We start from the raw sequence: 23,258 nt of genomic DNA, 5'->3' as shown, positions 1-23,258 counted from the left end.
AGACTTTAAGTAATTATAGCATTATGACAACCACATAACCTTCCAATATCATAAAGAGTAATACTAGTAATACAGGCTAATCATTAATGTACATGGAATAAAAGGAAATGTCAGGATCAAATAGAAATTCCATAATATTGACATTTTGAAAATCTTGTTTATTAGCTCATCAGTCCTGAAAGTTTGCACCGCTTCTATCCCCAGTGGATTAGCAATGACAAAAATTCATCCATAAGCTGAATAATGGTAGAAGCAGCCATATAATCACGGTAGTTAGAGACATGAAGGTTGTTTCAATTACCTATTGCTGCAGTGTAAAAGTTACTGGCTTAAAATAACAATCACTTTATTATCTTTGATTATTCTGTGGGATAACTGGGTTCAACTGGGTGTTTTTTTGCTTTGTGTGATGTCAATTAGAGCTATAGTCATCCAGGTACTTGACTCTAGACTGGAATATCCAAGATAGCTCATTCTCATGGCTGGCAGGTGGTTTTGTCTCTCATCTGGGAGCTCAGTTGGAACTGTCAAACACAATGCCTTGGCTCTCCTCCATGTGTCTTGAGCTTCTCAGAGCATGTTGGCTAGAGTCCAAGAATCAGAAGGTAGAAACTACCAGTCTCATAAGGTCTGCACTCAGATGTCCCAGAGCATCACTTCTGCCACCTTCTATTGATCAAAGCGAGTCACAAGGCCAGCTCAGATTTATAAGACAGGTAAATAACCTCTGCCTCTTGATGGGAGCTGTGGCATGCATGTGCAGAGAAGGAAGGAATTGTTGATGACTACTTCTGGAGGCTAGAGACCAAATAAGTAAGTTGAAAAGGCTATCTTCAGAATTTTACCATGAAGACCTCACTGAGCATACCTGAATATGCAAATAAACCTGATTGTCAGATTGTAACTTGAATGGCTACTCTAATGAAGTTAGATTCTATAAAGACTTAGAGGGATGGTCTGAGTCAGCCATCAATCCACTGTGATGCCCAAACTTTAGATCTAACAAGCACTATACCAAGTGCTTTCACATAAATTTTCTTTTTAAAAATTTTTTTTATGTTATGTTAATTATCATACATTATATCATTAGTTTTTGATGTAGTGTCCCATGATTCATTGTTTGTGTATAACACCCAGTGCTCCATGAAGTACGTGCCCTCTTTAATACCCATCACCAGGCTAACCCATCCCCCCACCCGCCTCCCCTCTAGAATCCTCAGTTTGTTTCTCAGAGTCCATAGTCTCTCATGGTTCGTCTCCCTCTCCGATTTCCCCCCTTCATTTTTCCCTTCCTGCTATCTTCTTCTTCTTCTTTTTTTAACATAGAATGTATTATTTGTTTCAGAGGTACAGGCCTGTGATTCAACAGTCTTACACAATTCACATAAATTTTCTTATCAAGTTATTTGAATTATTCTGCAAGGATAGCAATAAAATAGTTTATTGTCACCCACCATTAAAACACTCCTGTGTCAAGGCACACAAGCCAAGTCAGGACCTGAGCCATGCCCTCAAATATTATTAACAAATGGAAAAGTGTCCCACCTACTTAGCTGTTTGGTTTCAATGTGCATCAGCTAAGGGAGGATACCCTAAATACAGGAATTACGCAAAAAGCAATAGGATTTAGGTTGACTCTAAAATCATTTCAGCAAATTTGGCCAACTGGAAACATCATCATCACTCAACACCAGCCAAGCCGCCCATTCCAGGGAGCTCAGGTGGGTGATACAAGCTCACACAAGGTTCCTGCCTCACAGGGGAAAAGTACCAAGCCAAGACCAAAGCATGTCTTAGGAACCAGTAGTCACATTATCTGAAAAATGGAAAATTTGAATTCAGAAATTTCAAGAGAAGAACCAGTACCTCCCTTAATGGCTTGGTGCTCAAGGCCTGACCTGCCTAAATGCAGCCATTAACATCTCCCATGTTCAGAGTTCTCTTAGTTAGCCTAGTATTCAGAGAGGCAGCATAGAAGAGTGGCTAAGACCAGGAGGTTGGCTTTAGACAATCTCAGTCCAAATCCTGGCTCATCACTTACCTGCTCTGAGAGTTTGAACATGTTACTTGACTTCTCTGTGCTTTTGTTTTTCCCACCACAGAATGTAGATAATGTAGATGGAACAAAGTCAGAGTTTTGTCAGAAGTAAATGAGTTAGCACCCTTGGAATGGTGCCTGGCACATAATATAGGCCATATAAATATTTGCTATTATTAGTATTAAAGTTATAAGTTACAGAAACCCAACTCAAACTCAATTAAGAAAAAAAAAAGAAGGAAAATACCAGCACATATAAAAGGAATACCAACAGAACTTTTTCCACACCTCTGCTTAGTTTCATTTATAGATAAATGCTCCCCCAGCAGAAAGATGCCCTCTGTAACTTGCCACCTGGAAAATGTGAGGACATCTTGTCCCAAACTTCAATTACTATCCTAGAATGCTTTCTGAGTGGCTTGGCCTGGGTCCTATGGCCCACACGTGGACTTGTGGGAGGTGGGAGTAAGGAGGAGAATCAGCCCATTAGCATATGGCCTACACCCTACACCGAATGGGAAGCAAAAGGTTCTACAATGAATAAGATGGGGAATCAAGAAGGGGATTCCGGTCTGTCTCACTCCTGTTCCATGGTCTTTTCACCATATCACTCTCCACTTCACATTTTCTTTGTTGTTATCCTCATCACCATCATCATAGGGCTTTATTTCTTTTTTTTTTTTTTTTTTACTTTTTTCCCTCTGGAAAAATGTTCAACATCTGGGTGGTATCTTACCAAGAGACAAGCCACCACATAAGTGCCTGAGTAGAAAAGAAAGCAAATACCTTGCACTGCACTTTGAGAAAAGGAAAAAAAAACAAAAACAAAAAAAACCCTCTTACTATTCATATTCAGTCCCTTTCCTCTGAAGAGTGCCAAAGGTTTTACAGACACTAAATGCCCCAGTGAGAGAAATAAATTGAAAGAGTTTAAGCTGTGGCCTGAGCTCCCTATGGCTACTATAAAGTAATCACTCCACACACATATGGATAAGTGCTCTATGCCAACAATGAAAACTTAACTGCCTGAACTATTTTTTGGCCTCATTTAACTTGTCCATTTATGTGACTACAGATGCCTTTCTCCTTAGAACTATAACATTTTAGAGCAGGAAAGGACTTTACAGATCATTTGGTTCAATACCCTCATTTTGCAGATGGAAACAACTGGAACCCAGAGAGGCTTATTAGCCAGCACAAGGTCACATAGCAGGTTCAGTGCAGGTCCAGAAGTAGAACCCATGTCTCCTATTTTCTCATACCATGCCTTTTATGAAAAACCACACTAAGTCCAAATAGCTACCCCGTGGTCCAAAACACTATTAATTTCTTTCTTCTCCAGTCAAGTGAATCACATAAGCGTTTGAATGACTTCTAGAAACAAGAAACATTTATTATAAAATTTTGACAATATACACTCATCACTACCACTGGGAGACAATGAAATTTGGTCGAAATGATAAGACAGTAGTTACGGCTGTCCTTGTAAGAGGTCTACTTTTCATACTTCTCCATCATCCAGCTGTAGTCAGTACTTCTTGGCTGCCCTCAAACTGATACAGGCCCCCATGGGCATGTTTCTGACCCAGCTCATATTCTATGCCAGAGTTGGCTTTTCCCTGTAAAGAAAAACTAGCTTTTCTTATGAGCCATTATCCCATGACCATGCATGGCTACATATGCATATTTAAATAAGGGCTTCTGAGAAATAAGGTCTTAAAATTGTGTTTATACTAAATCTCATTTACAAAATTGGATCTGCTTGATATAGCTTTTGTTGTTGTTTGTTCTGTTGTTTTGGTTTCTGGTTGGTTGGTTGGTTAATGGTCACAGATGCAGTCCAAATATTATACATGGAAAACCTTACTTCTTAGAATGAATCAGCTACAACTGTCTATTCCTACAGGCAATCATAAAATGGTTTTGTAAGAGATAATCATGTATCTAAGGGCCTTCTGATAATCAGTGAATTCGCTTTCCATAAAGAGCTTCCAAATTAAGTGAAAGTTGCTTCAGAATTCTCGAGAACAAGATAGGAGGCCAAAGAAAGCCTCTTAACTTACTAATTAGATTCATGTTCTTATCCACATTTCCTATGTGTCTCTCATTACGTTTCTGTGCCTCTAATGACTCTATCCATGTAGTAAAAGGAATATATGTCAGAGATGCCCTACACATGCAACTGTCCCCATCTGAGACCAGAAGAACACTGCTGATGGCTGAGGTCTTTGGGCCTCCCTCTCACCCCTTCCACCCCTGGTCACTGTTAATTCCTTGGAAAGAAATATAACCAACTCTCAAGAGAAACAATAACTCTAGTTCTAGAGAAGCTAATCTAGTCTCAATGTATATAAATCTCATTTTTAAAGTTAAGTCATTGATATCACTTTTAGTTTCAACCTTACTGTTCCCTATATTACAATTTTTAAAATTTTATCTCAGTCGGGGTGCCTGGGTGGCTCAGTCTGTTAAGTGTCTGACTCTGGATTTTGGCTCAGGTCATGATCTCAGGGTTGTGCTGGGCATGGAGCCTGTTTTGGATTCTTTCTCTCCCTCTGCCCCTCCCACCCCACTTGCACTCTTTCTCTTTCGCTCTCTAAAAGAAAAAAAAAATTATCTCAATCTGTGACTTATGTGGAAGGAATTATCCACAAAGTCCTTTTCTCTAGTTAAGGTCAGGAGTGACAAGTGGTGTCCAAACACTCTAGCTCTGATTTTCAGTATGTTCCAGAGATGTATGCTGCCAGTTTAAGGAGGAAAAGTATGTGTGTTCTTCACATTGGCCCAAAATAAAGTGGGTTGGCTATCAGTTGAGTTGTGAGAAAAGAAACAGACTTTCAAATGCCATCACAATATAATGAATGTTATCTAAAAATTAAGATAAAGGCATCTGACTAATGTCTCTTTAATAACGAAGCTATTCCTATATTCTGATGTTTTTTTGTTAAGAGGTAACTAGAAGTTTAAATTTACATTATGATTACAGCCTTTCTTTTATAAGTTGAAGAACATTACTTTGGTCTATTGAGCAAACTCATTCGTCGCCTTTTAAACATTTAGACATTTAACTTTTAGACATTTAGACGTTAGACATTTAACTTCCACAGCTGTACAGTTGGCAAGGAGCAGAAGAATATTTAATATTAAAGAGAGAATATTCTAAAGCATCACGGCATTCTATGGTATGGAACACACTGTAATTAGTGTACCTTAACTGAAAAAAGAAATCACATATGGAATTAGTGAAGGAAAAGGTGCTCATGTATTTATTTCCTTGCTAATACGCAATCAAATAAGACAAACAAATAATTCAGCAATTCAAACTAATAAAGGACTGATTTTCTAAAAGATTATGTCTTCTAATGCATTCACCAGAATAGAACTCAGAACAACTTTTGGTTCTACAGGTCTTGAAGCCCTAGATCAAATAAGCTTCATTTATTTGAAATGAATATTTCAAAGAGGTATTACCTCTCTTTCATTAGAATTTTGTGTTCCAGGGCGCCTGGGTGGCTCACTCGGTTAAGCATCTGCCTTTGGCTCAGGTCATGATCCCCGAATCCTGGGATCCAGTCCCGCATTGGGCTCCCTGCTCATCTCTACCTTTCCCCCTCCACTCATTCTCTCTCTCTCTCTCTTCTGCAAAAATAAATAAAAATACTAAAAAAAAAAAAAATTTCTGTTCCACATCAGAAATAATCCATTCGTTCAAGAAACAGTTACTGTGCAATGGCCTGAGGCACTGGAGATAGAGCTGTGACAGTTTTGCCCTTTAGAGCATTGAGTTTAGCAAGAAAGACAAACAGGAATGCAAGTAATTGCAACCAAGATGAATAGCACACAATGTCATGGACACCCCCAAGGGACCTACCAAGTCATGGGGACTGGGAGTGACAGTAGGAAAGGAAGGTCCTGGAGGAGGTGACATTTCAGATAAGACTTGACAACTCCACAGGTAAGATTAAAGGTACACATTGCATTTTGCTTCTTCAAAAAACTCCACTAAAACCATATTAAAGAGGCTTTAAAAAATAAACCTATAAGAATAAGGAGAACAGGAAAAGGGTAACTGCTCCTCCTCTCTTCCAGCAGGAAGCTAGAAATGTACTCACTAGAAAGGGTAAAAGAGAAAGTCATCGATCAAGAACATGGTTCAGTGACCATACATAATGGGAAGATTAATACTGATGTCCCAGCAAAATCTCCTGCTCACTCCAAGAACACAGGCACCAGCCCTTCACCTGTCAGATGGTCAAGTAAGGGTCCTTCCTCAAGGGGAATGTGACCAGCCCAAGAGGAAAGACTACTGACACCAGGGCTTCTGGGAGGGGGGGGGAACAACAGACCCACCTAGATCTCTCCAGTAAAGCTCCAAGTCAGTTAGCTTCACTCTCAGGCTCTTAATCATGAACAGAAAAGCAAGGTTGATTATCAGATATATCAAGAAAGCCTCTAGCATGGAAGATAGATACCGTACACTAAAAAAACAAACAGAAACAAAAAAGCATTTTGGAGGAAATAGAGACTATACACAGAGAAAAAAATTAAGAAAAACAATCATTAACATCCCTAGATAGATAAGATATTACAGGTTCAAAATTTAAAAAGGATCCTATAAAAACAGAAGAATTCAAAAAAACAAAAAACAAAAGAACTCAACAGTAGGGTTGAAGAAAGAGAGAGTAGATAGTAAAGGCAAAAATAAAACAGAAAGACAAGAAAATTGCAGGACCAGACCAAGCAATTCAACATCCAAATAAAGGATTTCCAAAAAGAAAGAACACAGAAAATGGAAGGTAAAAATCATCAATGAAGTAAATTAAGAACACTTCCCTGAATTGATAGATAGGAGTTTCTAGACTGCTGAGTGTCTGGCCCAGCTGACTCGCACAGCATTTATCATGTACACATCGATTACTGTTTTAACTATCTTATGTATATAAACTTGCTTAATCATCATGGCAACCCCAGAACACGGATGCCTTTATAATTATCATTTTACAAATGAAGAGACTGAGGTACAAAATGGCTGGGCAATTTGCCCAAGATCACACAGCTGGTAAGAGGCAGCACCAGGATCTGAAGGCAGGTAACATAGCCCCGGGACCCCTGACACGATACTACCATGCAGGCTGGAGCACCATTGTAAAATTTCAGAATACACTGCAGACAGTTCTATATGATCTTTTAAAACTAGGGGTAGCTATTCTTCCCATAGTGCACACAGGGCTTCATCCTCAACCAAGAGCCCAAGGGGAACCCCATGCAGACTCCCTTTCTCACCTCCACACACAACTTTCTTCCCTCCGATACCCTGTCCTACAAATTTGAGTCACATCGGAAGCTCTAAATTCCTATTCCTGCTTCCCAGCTCAACAAGAATACTGCTCAACCCTTGGGCTCACCGCCCTTCACCAAAGCCGAGAGAAGTATCCTCAGAGAGTAAGTCAGGGGAGAATGAAATGCTCCCCTCTCATCTCAAGGAGCACAGAGCCACCCAGTTGCTACCCAACGCTTGACAACAGTTGCCTACTACATTTTGCCTAGTTCTATAATTATGCATGGCAGGACAGTAAGTCTGAAACCAGTCCTTGTGTGCCTGAAGATATCTTTATTTCACCCTCCCATTTCAATAGTTCTAGGTTCAAAATTCTATCAACACTTCAATGTTATATTCCTGCAATCCAGTGTTGCTGTTGGAAAGTGAACATCAACTTGATTTTTATTATTTTCCCTATTTTTGCAACTGTTTCCTTTATTTCTCCAAATAATACAGCTTTAAATTCCTGCTCCATTTGTTCCATCAGGTCTGCTCCCTCTGATATAGGTAGGTTGCCTATGTCCTGTCATTCTTCATGATACTTTTATTCTTTAGATGTGTCATGATATTTTTCAACTGGGACTGCAACAGTAGCATTCCTGAGACCATCGGTTGCCTCTGCTTTGATGACTACAAAGGTGGCCCATTGAAAAGAGAGGGTCAGCTGGTGTCTTCACTGTGAGGGACGAAGATCGAGTTAAGCGCCTCTACTGCAGGTCTCTGGGCTTAACTGCGCTTGTTTTCGTTGGCATTTCTTTCTCCTTTAGATGCACCACCTAGTTCCTCTGTATCCGAAACTGCTTTCTTGAACTGGGGTTGGGGGAGACAACTCCAGTCCCCACTGGCCATTGGAGCTGGCATTACAGATTTCAACACTGAGATCAGAGTTTCAGGGAGGTAGACTGTTAGTATAAAATCATCTATTAGGTAGGGCCCTGGTGTTTCATTTTCTGTCCTGGACTGAAAACAGCAGGCAAAGTCATTGTAGAAAATCCAACTTTGAGCATATACTCCATGTTTGCAAACACAGTAGACAAGACTCATTCAGCTCCTGTCTAAGTCTGCCCGACCGAGATCACAGCTCCCACCCTGGACTGGCCCAAGACTCCATCTAGAGACTTCCACCTTTGTCTTCTCTCTTCTCCCCCTTCCCATCTCCCAGCCCTCTCCTCCACTAGCCCATCATTTTCTTTAGAGTTTCTCAAAATTCTGATACAGTTTTCAAGTCTGCCTCTGGATTCATTCTGCCTTTCCATGCCTTTGCTGGAATTTCCAGATTTCAGTGCCAGTGGAATGTTTTTAGCTCATCACTTTCATGGAAGCCAGAAGTCCACCCTCCTCAGGGATCATTCTGGGGATACTCCCTGTGGACCTTCCAGCCCAATTAGGTATGCTACAGCAGGCTGTGGGAGACATAGACCAGGCCAGTCTCACAGGAGGAATCAATGTTAGGACCTGCACTGTTAGAACATCTGGCCAGAATTACTAGTGACTGAGATGGGGTGGGGCATTTTCATTTAAGACACTTCCCACCCTGACCCCAGGCAGACTGCAAAGTAGCTTAGTTCTAATGCCAGACGTTTCTCAAAGGGAGCAAAACATCCAAATTTCTGGTAATGATGACATGCGTCTATATCTACATAGGGCACAACCCAATACTTAGAATTTTGTCATGCTTGTAAGTACCTATATTTCCATATCACTTATCTATATATCATTACAGAAATTATGAAAGTTTGTCTTCTTTAGAAAGATGAGCGGAAGACAAATTTCTTTTGTATGGTAACAAGTCATGGTGCTCCAAAATATATTTCTTTTATCAGTAAAAAATAGCAGTTTCCTGCTCTACAATCAACTCTCATTATTTAGTAATGTTCTATAAAGTTGCTGCAAACACTGAATTAGCAAATACTGAACCATTGCTCTTAGGGGAAACACGGGATTAGATTCCTGAGAGCCTCTGCTCACAACATTTTCATCAAACAATCAGTACATCATATGGTTTTATGCACGCTTCTCTTTAAAGACATTTTAATATATACTGTTATTCATTAACAATGAACATAGCCAACAGCATTATAACTCATGCCTGAAGTAAGCTTATCTAACGTATTTTCTCTGTAAGTCACATCACAGTCTTCTTGTGCTTGGGACATTAGACAGTGCTTTAACATTATACTCGCAAGCCATTTCAAACAGCAAAATCATCAACAAAAAGCACCCAAAAGAACACAAAAATCATGGCACTAAATAGACCATGAAAAGGACACTCATGTACAGTATGAGAGCTGAAATGAGAAGGCAGAGCCGTGCTTTGTTCCACCTCGGCTGGAAATGTGCACATCGGGTGGCTCAAATTTTTCACCACTCTATGTGTATCCATGAATGACTCACCCTAAATACTGATTTGGGGGTTACAAATAAATTTCAGCAAGTAGGAGAATTTGCAAATATGGAATCTTGAATAATGAAGATTGATGATATTATTAGTGCTTGTATAATGATGGGGAAAAAACTTTTTGTTAAAAGAAAGGAGTCTATAAAATGCCTTGTAAAGGGTATTTTGTTGACCTTGGTATACCCCTCACCCTCTCACCTCCACAAACAAACCTCTTGATTAACTAAGAAATGTTTTGTGCAATCTGCAGCAGTTTAGAGCCTACTAACATTTTATGCCGATCTGGTGGGTGTCTAGTAAAGAGAGCTCCGAAGCCTGTAGCAGGTAATCCAGTGTCCCTGGAAACAAGACAATAATTTTTAGAAAACATGTCAGACTGACATTTATAAACTTTCAAAGCCATATAAAACTAATTTGGGGCTGAATTTTTTTTATCCTTTTTTATTTTAATACCAGTGTAGTTAACATAGTGTTATATCAGTTTCAGGTGTACAATATAGTGACTCAGCAGTTCCGTACAAAGAAAGTACTATTTAGATTGCAGTTGACTAATAATCTAGTTATTCAGGCTGCTAAGACAGGGAATGATAATAGTAAAAATATGGCTTTAGGTAGGACTGATCAAACAAATAATGGTGCTTGGCATTGAGAAATGGCTTACTGTGTTATATTAATAATTATAGGATAAAATTGATAGTACCTATAATTGAAGATATACCTGTTAAATATGGGGGGAAAGTAGGTCAACAGAAGCTCCTGTGAGAACGAGGTTACCAGCTGGAGGTGGGTACAGTTCAACTTGCTCAAGCAATAACAAGTCAAGCACCTGCTTCAACTGTTGATTATGTAAGCAAGAATAACCATGACAGTGCGAGTAGTCAGAAACTGATTTACTTGAGAAACTGCTATATCGGGGGGGGGGGGGGGCGCCTGGGTGGCTCAGTCGTTAAGCGTCTGCCTTCAGCTCAGGTCATGATCCCAGGGTCCTGGGATCAAGCTCTGCATCGGCCTCCCTGCTCGGCGGGAAGCCTGCTTCTCCCTCTCCCACTCCCCCTGCTTGTGTTCCTGCTCTTGCTATCTCTCTCTCTGTCAAATAAATAAATAAATAATCTTAAAAAAAAAAAAAAAGATAGAAAGAAAAGAAAATGCTGTATCAGGAGCACCAGTTATTAACGGGATTGGTCAATTTCTGAATCCTCCCTCCAAGTATAACTTGTATAACCATGAAGAAAATTGTTACAAATGCATGTGTGGTTACAGCTGGGGCTGAAATTTTATGATAGTTTCTTAAAGGTTATTCATGTTTGCAACTTTCATTCACTTTGCAAAATAAAATGTCCTGACAAGTAAATGAAAAATTCAGCATTTTGTCATTGTTTTGACTGCATTTTCCAACAATTACAACACAAAACAAGATGAATGGAAAGACTTTTCCACGGAAAGACACTGTGCCAAGCTGCAGGACTACAGATATGAAGAAGAAACAGTTCCTATTCTCTAGGAACTATCTCAGGGGAAACACACATACATATAAATAACTAGAATGTAAGTCCAATTGTTTTACAGAACATGCTAAACAAAATGCTCAGAGGGCAAGAATATAAGAGCAATTAATCCTGATCAATGACAGCTTACCCTAATTCTTACTGCTTGTCAGGCAATATTTCTATGTACATTTCATACTTCTTTTCACCTAAACTTCAGAGCAACCTATGAAGTAGATACTTTTATAATTCCCATTATATAGGTTGACAAGCCGAAGATTATAGACACTATTTCACAAGTAAATTGCAGAGTTGGTGTTCAAACCTAAATAGTCAGAACACTGACCAGAAAGAAATGCATATAGAGGAGGTAACATTTTAGCTGGACCCAGAATGGGTAATGCTGATTGGCAAACAAATGAGGGAAAGGGAATTCCAGACAGAGGGAATGGCATGAACAGAAAGCATGGAAGCTTGAGATATGTTCATTGTGATTGATGTGGTACTGTAATGTGTAGCTGGGGTCGCTACACCTCCTCACTACTCATACAAGTCCCTTCCTGCATGTGTATGTTCTGTAAGCAAAGGAAAGTAGTAAGAATACCTTTCAATAATCCCAGAGCTCATTGTCTCGTCATTCAATAAAGCCTTTCTCTTTGTTTTAGCCAATTCTCTGTTTGAATAAACTTGTGCCATTTGTTCATGTGTTTCTGATATCCAAATCTGGAAAAAAATGGAAGCCACATATAAGAAAAACACATACGTTGCCCAAAACAGTCAGTTACTAAAATACTTTTTGAAGTACATTCTGATTTTAATTATTGATGCTGTTGACATTAAAAAATAAGTACCATCGGGCGCCTGGGTAGCTCAGTTGGTTAAGCGACTGCCTTCGGCTCAGGTCATGATCCTGGAGTCCCGGGATCGAGTCCCGGATCGGGCTCCCTGCTCGGCGGGGAGTCTGCTTCTCCCTCTGGCCCTCCTCCCTCTCATGCTCTCTGTCTCTCATTCTCTCTCTCTCAAATAAATAAATAAATAAACAAATAAATAAATAAATAAATCTTAAAAAAAAAATAAGTACCATCTCATAGCAGTTCAACTACTTCATCGTAAATATGTGAAAATGGCAATTCCTTACTATGTGTTATTGGAAAGTAAAAAATCAAATCGTTTGTTTCTATGAAATGCATTCAACCAAATACTAACTCTATGTGCTTTCTACTTTCTTCTCAAGGTTAGTATATTTTAATTTCCCTAAGTAAGAAAATGTTTGTAGCAATCACTTTGTAAATCACATTGGACTCAGATACCAGCACCACTGCCACCATCATCCATTCTCCATCAGAGGATTACTCAATGTATTATCAAGCACTTATTACTATGAGAAAGACCTGCAAATTGTAAGATGTACTCAAACCAATTGAAGAAGCATCATGAGTAACATTTAGGGAATCTTACAAACAATGGATGCTGAGGATTCAATATTTTTTTCCATTCCAAACTCTAGAAGATCATGAATGAATGTGGAGGTTCACAGAAGAGAAGCAGAACTCACCACTACCAAGAAAATCCATTACGTTCTCCAAACCTGAAGACATCCAATGAAGCCCTAGTCACATTAATCCCACCAGATTTTGTTTAAAAAAAAAAAAAAAAAAGGAAAGAAAAAGAAACCTCTGTTTAGATATTTGGAGACTTTAACTGAAAAATATCATAGCTATAGTCAAACACCTTTGGTCCACTTCAGGTTGGTATAATAAAGCTCTGCTATAACTAGGAAACGATCCTACTCAAAGCAATTTTAACTGTAATCTCTGGCCCTGGTTCCCTGGTCTACTCCATGGCTCTGTAGATCTTTGGCTTCTCTGACCACTGCTCTCTGAGACTTCAACCTCCTGAATCACCAGCCACCCAGCCCAATTTGCCAACTTTGACTCCTATACCCTTTGCTCAACTACTCTTCCTCATAGATTCCCAGGTTCACAAGTCAATGGTAAGAGACACTGTATTGAGCTTCATATTATACACTTTAACAAAAAATAAGACATTTCTTTTGGGAAAAAATTACTAGGCACCATTTTCATGTGTAAGATTGATCCAAAGGCACCTGTCAGTGCCTTCCACAGGCTATTCCCAACAGAAAGCCAGAAGGCAAGGAAGATCACTGAAGCTGTCCATAAAGGTCAGCCTCCGTGGCACAGAGCAGGGTTGAGACAGGGGGAAAGCAGATCTGGAGGGAGAAAGGAAAAACACTTGGCATAGTTTATCTTCATTTTAAGGAAGGAAAAATTGAGGCTGAAACAGAATAAGCAAGGCCCAGGTAAACCAGTGAGAAAGTAGAAGTTCCACAATTCAAAACGTTGCAGCCTGACCCATTCATTCATCAATCCAAATCTATGAAGTGCCAGGCTAGTGTAGGAAACAAACTCCAGAGGCTCCACTGACTAGAGTAGTGAGTTGCAGTAAATCATGGGAATAATGGTAATGACAACAGCACATGGCTAGACACTATTCTAAATGTCTTCACATTAAATGCTCATGAAAACTCTACTATTCTCGCTTCACACCTGAGGAAATAAAGACATGGAAAGTTTCAGACTCTTGATCAAAGTTACAACCTACTAAGTGGTGGAGCCAAGAATGAAAGAGAAGCCATCTATCTCCAGGACCCATTCTTAACCTCTATTTCCTGTATCAGGGGCAAATGTCCCTCAATTTGAGACCTCCCATCTTTATCAGTATTAGAACCCCAAAATTTTAGCTAGGGACCTCGTGTTTCAGACTACATTTTCTAGTCTCCTTAATTTTTTTAAAAATGTTTAAAGTTTTTATTTAAATTCCAGTTAGTTAACATACAGTGTAATGTTAGTTTCAGGTATACAATATAGAGATTCAATACTCCATACAACACCCGGTGCTTATCACAGCAAGTTCAAGTCTAGTTTCCTTTCTACTTAAATATGATGAGTGACTGGTTCTGAACAACGAGGCATAAATGGAAGTAATTTATACAACCTCCAGGAAAGGTCCCGCTTCTGTTTTTCTTTTCCTCCTACATGAAATGTGGACATAATGACAGGTTTCTGACAGCCATCTTGGGCTCTGCACAGGGATGGCAGGGTATAAAGCTGGAAGGAGTAGGTTTCTGACAAACTTCCATACCAGTCCTGACCTGCTATCATCCAGACTTTTTACATGAAAGAATAAAACCTTATGTGAACAGCCACTGTTGATTTGTGGTTTCTGTTGCATGTGGGCAAACCTAATCCTACACCATTTTAATGTGAAAAATCACTTTGGTCTAGCAATGTTCATAACCTGACATAAGGGTGGATAATTTATAAAAGCACTAGCATATGTTTAAAAGTCTTTTGGGCAATATATATATATATATATATATATATATATATATATATATATACAGTCACTCGTCATATTTGTGATATATATATATCACAAACTGGAGATTGGCAATTTGGTATGTGAGATTGCTAAATTAACACAGCACAAACTTGCCGGATAATCACTAAAATTTCCATTAAATTTGCATAATAAGTTCTAGCTTGAGTCAAATGGTAATATAAAAAATATCTAATGTGTGTTTAGGAAGTTCACTTCATAACATCATTCTTATTCCCCATTTTCCTGAGTATCAATTTTTCTTAAAGTCTCAACTTCTAATCTTCCAAGATGAACTCTTCCTATATGTGTGGCATTTAAGAAATCCCAGTAGTAGAATAGTGACTGTTAACTGGGTAACTGGTACAGGGAAAGAGAAAGTCATTTATAACTTCCCCTCAAGTTCCACATTTGAGGGTAACCAGACTCTTTCTGCTGAGGATGACTTACCCCCAGAAGAATCTCTCTTGGAAAGATTCATTTTAGTTGATCGCCAATTGACATTTCTTTCTTATGTTGCTTATAGGGTCCCCAGAAAGCAGACTCCTCTGATCCATACTTTAGGAAGTGCAGATACTTTCCAAGTCAAGTTCCCTCTGTGATGCCACAGGCTGCTTCAGGAATAAGTCCGACCTCAGTCAACCAAGGTCCCCAACTTCAGGGTAACAGTTATTCAAATTCCCTAAGGCCCCACACTACAGCAGGAAGTAGCTTATCCCATGGGGAAAGGAGGGGTGGAACTCATACATTTTCTCTAAAGGGTTCCTCCAAATTCCAAATACTCTCAGCCAGGTCTCTTCAATTTCAACCTTTTCTTTCTTTTTCTTATCTTCAAGGTGGATGAGAGACCAAGAGGCTTGGAATCAGTTACCGCCCAAATGCTTTGCATGTTCTATGTGACAGATTTGGCACCTCACTTTGGAATAAAGAACTTGGCATCTATCATCTTAGATCTTCAGTCATATCTGAAGAGTTTTATTTTACCTGTTAAGTAGCACTTCCCCTACCAATTGTAGCTTTTTTGTACCATTGCCAAAAGGTCATCATCATCAACAAGTAATATCAAGACTTCATAAAAAGTCTTTATCTTTAAAAAGGGATGATTCTTATTTCTCAGCAGTTTTGCTCTTGGAAATTCTGGCTCTATTTTCATGTCTAGGAGAACTCAGTAGTAGTTCCATACAGAGATTATTTAAAGGATCTCAGAGAATCAGTGAGGCTCCCTCCCCATCATTATTTTGAACAACTGGGACACATGGGGTATGATCAGAAAAATGATTTCATTCTTTTTTTTTTTTACTACCTGTTCTATCTTTTCTTATAATCACCTCAGATAACAAATCACCTCGATAACAAAACAAAAACAGTCTCACTTAAGTAATGAATGTTGGTAGAATAATCACAAGAGGGCCTTTTAGTTGTCTTGTGATCTGAGGGAAGGAAAGAACAGAGCAAGTGAAGAACTAGAAAATCAGCCAACCCTCCCCACACAGACAGACCTCCCTGGCCTGGAGCAGTCTAGCTGGAGGAAGAGAAAATCTTTCATCTTAAATGAAATTCATCATTTTGATGAGATACTTTAATTACTGAAATGGGACCAATAGACTTGTTATGATCAGAGAGTGACCATAAAAATTATAAAATCTGCATAACATTTTATCCAGGGTTATAGAAAAGAACTCACTCCACAAAGTAGGGTGAATAGACAGTGGAGACAAAGAATACAGGTGTGTGTGCGATTGCATCTTTTGAGTGCCATTTGTTCAACATAACAGTGCCCATGCTTTGGCAAACTGATATACTGAAAAATTAAAATCTGGTTTCTCTACGAGTTAAATGAGGCATGATTATTGCTATAGAAAAAGAATTATGAAGGAGAATGACAGGACCAAAATGGCAGACGCCTACATTCACTCCTGTCCCAGATCCCTAAAAATGACAGAGCAGATACGCACTTGAATCAATAAACCCATAGCTGCATCAGTAGACATGGAAAGTACACTCAGTTGGCCTAAATTTATACAGAATTCCTGGAACAGAAGAGGCAGGTGCACTTGTGCTGATGTTGGAAAAGACGATCCAAAGTAGATCCACGAGAGGATGCTGGAACTAGTGGCATCAACTCCAAGCTCAGAGATGAGAGAAACCTGAAGCAAGAGGAGACCCTGACTCCATCACCCACTTGCCCCAAACATCTTCCTTTTTCCTGGCTTAAGTGGTTCTCCTCCAATGGCATTTAAAATTATTCCATCTACAAAAATTTGATCCATATGCCTCTTTCAGGTACTTAGATCTGAATGCAAGAAGCATCTGTAAGTATAGTCTTATGATCAAAACACTATTATACTATGTCAATCAAAGAAAAAAAATACCTGAACCAATTAAGTAAAAGATAATTGAATTTCTGAGATCTGGTATAATTATATTCCTTTATATCCATTTTAGGGTCATCAATTTTTAAATGTCATATTTTCATCCACTAAAATAGCTCATATTTGAGACTTGCTTGTCTCAATCCTTTACCGATCCATAAAAAGAATGTTAGCACACTTTTGTACTATTCATTTATTTACCATTTTAAAGTCCAAAAGGACTGTAATGCTATTAATACTAATATTAGCCTAATTTGCTCATCCACATTGTCCTGTTAGTTCCAGAAATGCCTTGGCACTGATCCATTGGCTGTATAAGAAAAATCTGTTTAGTAAAATCACCCATGGTTTTCCTTGTTCCTTTATGTCTGATAAGTTCTCACCTTCTATGACACAGCATCAAATGTACTCTGTACTTAATTATTAGCAGTTTTGAGGAAGTTTCCTTCCTCAAAAGCAGTCTTACATACTGATCGTGACAGAGGTACTGTTCTGAGGATCCTTGGGTGAGGGACTTTACAAATGAAGGAACCACGAGAGAAGAGCTCCTGAGCATTTTAGTTTGCATGGGACTCACTCTGGTATAGTTAAGCAGCATCTGAATAAAGTTTAAATAAAATACCAAGACAAAATGCTCTAGTTTAAAATACTATTTCCCATAAATTGCTTAGACTCATAAAACAATCAGAGAAAGTCAGTGGCTTGAATGAGTGCTTGTCTGGGAAACTGCATCCTATGCGCTCTCCTGAAGCCGGAAGGACCACTGGGGTAGGAATTCAATTATGGCACCACTGAAACCTGCCTGGTAAGTTTCCAGATTTCACCAACTAATGGTTCCTTTAGATTCAGCTCAGGAGCTTTGCTGTGGCCACCTCCACTAGGAAACCATCCCTGATCCTCTCCGCAACCCATTTCAGTTCAGGTGTCCCTCTCCACATCTTGATCTTCTTCCTATCATAGCATCCATCATACACTTTGTCACTGTGGTTGTACACCTGCACTTTCCCCACAGGCCTGTGAGTTCCTGATGTACAGTGACCTTGTTTTGAATTGTTTCTTACCCCAGCACTTAGCAAAATAATAGGGCCTCAATATATATTTGTGGAATATAGTCCTTTTTCCTTCTTTCCTCCCTCCATTTTTTCTTCCCTTCCTTCCTTCTTGCCTTTTCTTCTTTCTTTGTCTCTTTCCTTATTTCTTTCCTTCATTCCTTCCTTCCACAAGTATTTATTGAGGACCCACTCTGGACCAGGCACCATTCTTGGAACTGGAGATACAGCAGAGAACAAAACAAACCAAAGTCCCTTCTCTCATGGAGCTAGTATTCTAGTCAAGAGATATATGCAATTAACAACTAAAGAAGTCTTAAGTATATCCAGTGATTTAAATGCCATGAAGAAAACTAAAGTAAGGAAAAGGGATAGGGAGGGATGATGTGAATGGGCTGCTCTTTTTTATACAAATGGGCAACGAGCTCACTGAACAAGTGGGACTTGTAAGTAGGTACAATCAGAAAACAAATCTGTTCTTCCTCCATCACTGCCCATCCATAGACATTTGGAGAGGCGAATTCTTTTTTATGCTCCTTGATAAAATATAGGACAATTGCCAGGACCTGTGTGGCCACTCTCAGATAATACAAACATCTTCTGGCTACTTCTGTCCCAAGAGAAGTCTCACTGAGGTAAGTAAAATCCCCAGTACCATGTACTAGCCAAAACTTCATGTGAAATGAAAGACTCATTCCTGTAGTTTAGGTCAGCTTTGGCCTGGCATACCTCAGTGGGAAAAGCAGGCACAGTTGGCTTCTTCTCAATTGTCCCCCTTAAACTTCTTCCCTACTCCTCAATTCCCTCTGGCTTCTTGAGGGTTTAAGATGTGGGATACGAGGAAGGAGAGAGGCAAATGCAAGAAAGGTAGAAGTATACTCTTGTTTTCGTTTCCTCTGGGCATGTCTGATGTCTGACCCTCTCTGGCACTGATGGATGTTCAAAGCTGACTTTTTTAGAATATTCTGTAGATGTTGAGATCACTTCTGGAAACATTCAGTGGTTATGTTCCATGACACAGGTTGGCATTTTCTGGACTTAACTGTCCTGCCTCAGCCCCTGGGAATCCAGTCACTGTCCCTCCCATCCCTACATGAGAGGCTCTTGGGCAGGTTCTAAAATGGCTCTTTGTCATATTTCTCTTCTACATCTGATCCCCAAAAGCCACCTCTGGGCCTAAGTACTCAATTATCCTTGTCTCACCAATGATGTACATGTAGCTAGTTCCCCTCTTTCTGCTCTGCTGCTTTGGAAAGATCACCAGCGCCTCATATCTATAACTTCACCAGGCACCCTTCACCAAGTAGATGAGATTCACAGTACACCTTTTCCAAAACCCTGTTTCTACTCTCAAACTCTTCTTTTGGTTTCTTGGATTTCAATCCTCTTATATCCTTCATGTGAGTACTGACCTAAGGGCACCATCTTCGAGGGTCTCACCTAAGTGGCCTAATATTTCACTTTGGCACATGGGACTATGGATTTGTTTGTGGCCTTTTGGAGTCTCAGCCAAAATAAAGACAAAGAAAGGCCTATTTAAAATCCTGTTACAAATAAACAATGCTCATATTAGCCCCAGTAGCAGCATTTAAGGGCAAGGAGAACTTCATACAGTGGAATAGAAATACTGATGGTCAAAAAAATCAACCACTCAGCAGCATTACCGCAAAAATCCAAAAATGCTAAGAAGACATGTAGGAGAGGAAACAGATGGGAATGGGGCTAGCTAGCATGTGTGTGGACATAATTCAGGGAACAAGACAGGGGTTATAGATAAGACATAAGAAACCAATGCCCCAACACATGCCCAAGCCAGAGCAAAAAAAAAAATAATCAGGTTCATTTTCTGCAAGGAGGATGCAGTGTTTGGGGGGTAAAAAGGCCACTAGGCTGGGAGTGGAATCACTTGGCACTCTAGGAGACAGTTTGAGAAGTATTTAAGATCTTAGACTCTGGAACCAGAGGGTAAAAATAGATTTTAATTTTTAATACACTTTCTTGCTGTTTGACTTTGAACAAGTGATCGAGCTTCACCTGGCCTCAGTTTCTTCATTTACACAATGTGGCCACTTAGAGTGCTAGCCTGAAGAGTTGTCCAGAGGATGAAATGAGGCACTGTTCATGTAACCATTTTATTGAATTGATCCTATCCCATCAGTAGGATGCAATCATGAAGCAACTTCATTTTAATCAAGCTGCCTCTTCCCACATGGATGGCTAGTTCTTTCCTTTCACTTAATGGAAATTTTACGCAAGTCCCGTAACTTTTCTGGGCCCCTCAATCTTTTTTTTTTTTTTTTGACAGTTGAAATTTTTTTATTTATAGAGAACAGCAATTTTATACTTAACAAACGTTGGTAATTTTGAAAACTCAAAACACTTTAACTTTGAATATTCTTTTTTTAAAAATTTTTTTATTGTTATGTTAATCCCCATACATTACATCATTAGTTTTAGATGAAGTGTTCCATGATTCATTGTTTGTGCATAACACCCAGTGCTCCATGCAGAACGTTAGGCCCCTCAACCTTGAGAAGGATCTCATTTTAGTTATGAAATTTTCCAGTCCAGTGAAATCATCAAAATTGCTAACTGTATTAGATTTAAACTTCTCACCTTCCCAGCTGGGTGCTACTTTAGGCATGGAATCCTGCAGCAGGTGGGCCTTGCTGTTTCACAAGTGTCAGACACCTGGACCCTACGCCCTCTAAGTTCCAGGATACACATATTAATCTCTCTTATTTCCTTGAAACACCTCTCAACTGAGGAAGAAGGGACATGCATCCCACAACAAAATAAATCCTTGAACTCTAGTCTTCAAGGACATAATCACTCATACTGGCCTAACCTAGTTTAGAATATCTTAGCAGGTCCTGCCTAAATGGTCTAGCATCTTGCTTTAAGATGTGTGTTTTTCACCAACTATTGAGAGTATTCTAGTATTTAGGTCTCTATCAAAACTCTGGCAAGAAGAAGAACTCAACCATCCTTCTGCTACATCTAACATCATACCTGACATATGAAAATATGAAGTCTCTGTGTATCCCCCTTTTTTTTATACCTGGGACCTTGGGTGAATCATTTAAGATCAGTGGGTCTGGGTTTAGAACTGGAATAATAATATCTTTCTTATCAACTTTATAACTTTGTTGAGAAGTGCAAGAAACAAGACGGGTGAACAAGTGCTTTATACACAAAAAGTCTAGAAAAATGTAACTTACTATTAGGATATGAGAATAGCAATTTTGTCAGAAATAGTTGACCCCTTGATCTATTTTCATTCCTATCTAATATATCTGTAAACCTGGAACAATAAGGACAAGATTTCAATGACGATGAACAAAAGTCATGGAGAAGGCAAATATTATCTTATTTCTATACCCTCTATTAGACCTGAGGCATGACTGCTGTAATATGTATAATGCACAGAATGAAAGTTTGAGGTTCCTACATCTCATAGTTCACTTCAACTAACTTCCTCCTATAACCCAGAGACCAAGAACATTTTCATTTGGAAATCAAAAATAAATGTTTTTTTAAGAGTCAAAGATGCTAAGTGCATGCCAGGAAATGTGTGCTTTGCCTAACTTGCTCTTGTCCTGACTACACAGCCCCATGGCTCAAGAAAGCAAGGCTAAGCTGGGTTTGGTGGGGCAGGGCCGAGTGGCTACCAACAGAACTGAGCATCAGACTTGGGAACCCCTCCATGTGCTGGCTAGTGACCAAAAAGGCAGCCTGGTGTAGAGGCAAGAGGCCAATGTGGAAACTGAGGAAACCATCAGAATGCCCTTGAGATTTGAGCTATAGGGCAAAAAGACATTGAGCAGCACAAAATCAGGATGTCAATGAGACACTGGTGTGTGTGTGTGTGAGAGAGAGAGAGAGAGAGGAGGGGGGAGGATGTCTTGCTTTAGAGATGTCTTGGTTCCTGTAAGTGTCCTTGATTCCATTTCCAGGCAGCTGCATCTTTATAATAAATGTCCATTTTTTCCAGCTATCCTTATTATTCTCTATCCATTGTTAACTATAAAAGGCAGGAAGAAACAAGCATGAGCCCTGCTAAGCTAATTCATTCCCATCACCCTGGAGAACTGAGAATCTTCTAGACCCATGTCCAACATAGAATTATGGATCTTCCTTGGCTTGCCCTATTTCAAAATGGCCCTGCCTTTGGGGGCAGAGTATGATACAAACCCAGTCTTCTCAACACATTTGTACCTGCTCTAGTCAAATTACCAGCTCTTCAGCCCCAAGGTCATCCTATAAGGCCGAACTGAGTCTTCAACTAGCCCAGATTTCTTGACACGGTAGGACATAAAATTTGGGGGCCTCTGGAGAGGTGTGTTCCTGCCTTACACCAATTGGGCAGGCACCTAAATAGCCAAGGAGTAACCCACTCATGACACTTCAAACAGGAAGTACTCGTGCAATGAATATTCCTTTTGGAACTGGGTCATACAAAAGTTAGGAGAATAATCCCAGCGTGTTTTAGTAACTCACAACTCTACTGCCTCACGACAAATACAAGGACTTGAAATCAAAGAAATGAATTCAAAGTCTCACTCTTCAACTCCCTAACTGGGGACTTTAAGTCACTTAACCTCTAGGAGTTTCTCCCCCTCTATAAAACAGAGATAATACCACCTACGTTACAGGGTTATTGTGAAGATTAAAGGAGTCATGGAACAAAATGCTGTGGCTGCAGCAACAGCATCATAACAGCATGGATGGTATCTTGAGCACTTGCTATGTGCCAGGCACTGAGTCAACCACTTTATTTGCTTTATCTCATTTAATTTCTCCAACAACCTTATGACATGTGCACATTTTACAGGTAACATCATTGAAGCATCCAGTGACTGAGTCACCTGCCTAAATACCCAACACAGCATGGAGGGGTGGCACCAACAAAGAGCTCCTCCCTTTATTTTTCCATGTTTCACTAGGAAGAAGATTCAAGATCTAAAGAAATCAGCAGCAACTACTTACTGGGGGTTCATCAGTTCCAAGTCGCCAATATGTTGAATTACACAGTTTTTTAATGTTTTCAGGACCCTCTATATCATAATCTTTTGGATAGGCTTCTCTGTCATGGTGCCTTGAAAAATAAATTAGAATCTGTTAAGGGGTTTAGCTTTTTTTTTAAATCACATATTGCATTTAAAATTTTTAATAAAATTATCCAATGAAAATTGACG

The 23,258-nt window shown here is 39.5% G+C and overlaps 1 protein-coding gene across 1 annotated transcript in view; it reads right to left on the bottom strand.

Annotated features, from left to right (window-relative positions):
• Positions 1 to 23,258, bottom strand: part of CFAP95 (cilia and flagella associated protein 95) — a 78,252-nt gene that overhangs the window by 35,044 nt on the left and 19,950 nt on the right. The window contains exons 2-4 of the mRNA XM_064579586.1: positions 23,050 to 23,158; positions 11,845 to 11,963; positions 10,026 to 10,094 (exon numbers count right to left, since the gene is read on the bottom strand). Of these exons, the coding sequence (XP_064435656.1) occupies positions 10,026 to 10,094; positions 11,845 to 11,963; positions 23,050 to 23,158 (297 nt within the window). The remainder of the gene's footprint in view (positions 1 to 10,025; positions 10,095 to 11,844; positions 11,964 to 23,049; positions 23,159 to 23,258) is intronic.

Source organism: Mirounga angustirostris, unplaced genomic scaffold (genome assembly GCF_029215605.1).
Source record: "Mirounga angustirostris isolate CCGP_5_RB_7025 unplaced genomic scaffold, mMirAng1.0.hap1 SCAF_15, whole genome shotgun sequence".
Lineage (NCBI taxonomy): Eukaryota > Metazoa > Chordata > Mammalia > Carnivora > Phocidae > Mirounga > Mirounga angustirostris.
The sequence above is the reverse complement of the archived record's forward strand: the minus strand, read 5'-3'. Positions and strand labels throughout refer to the sequence as shown.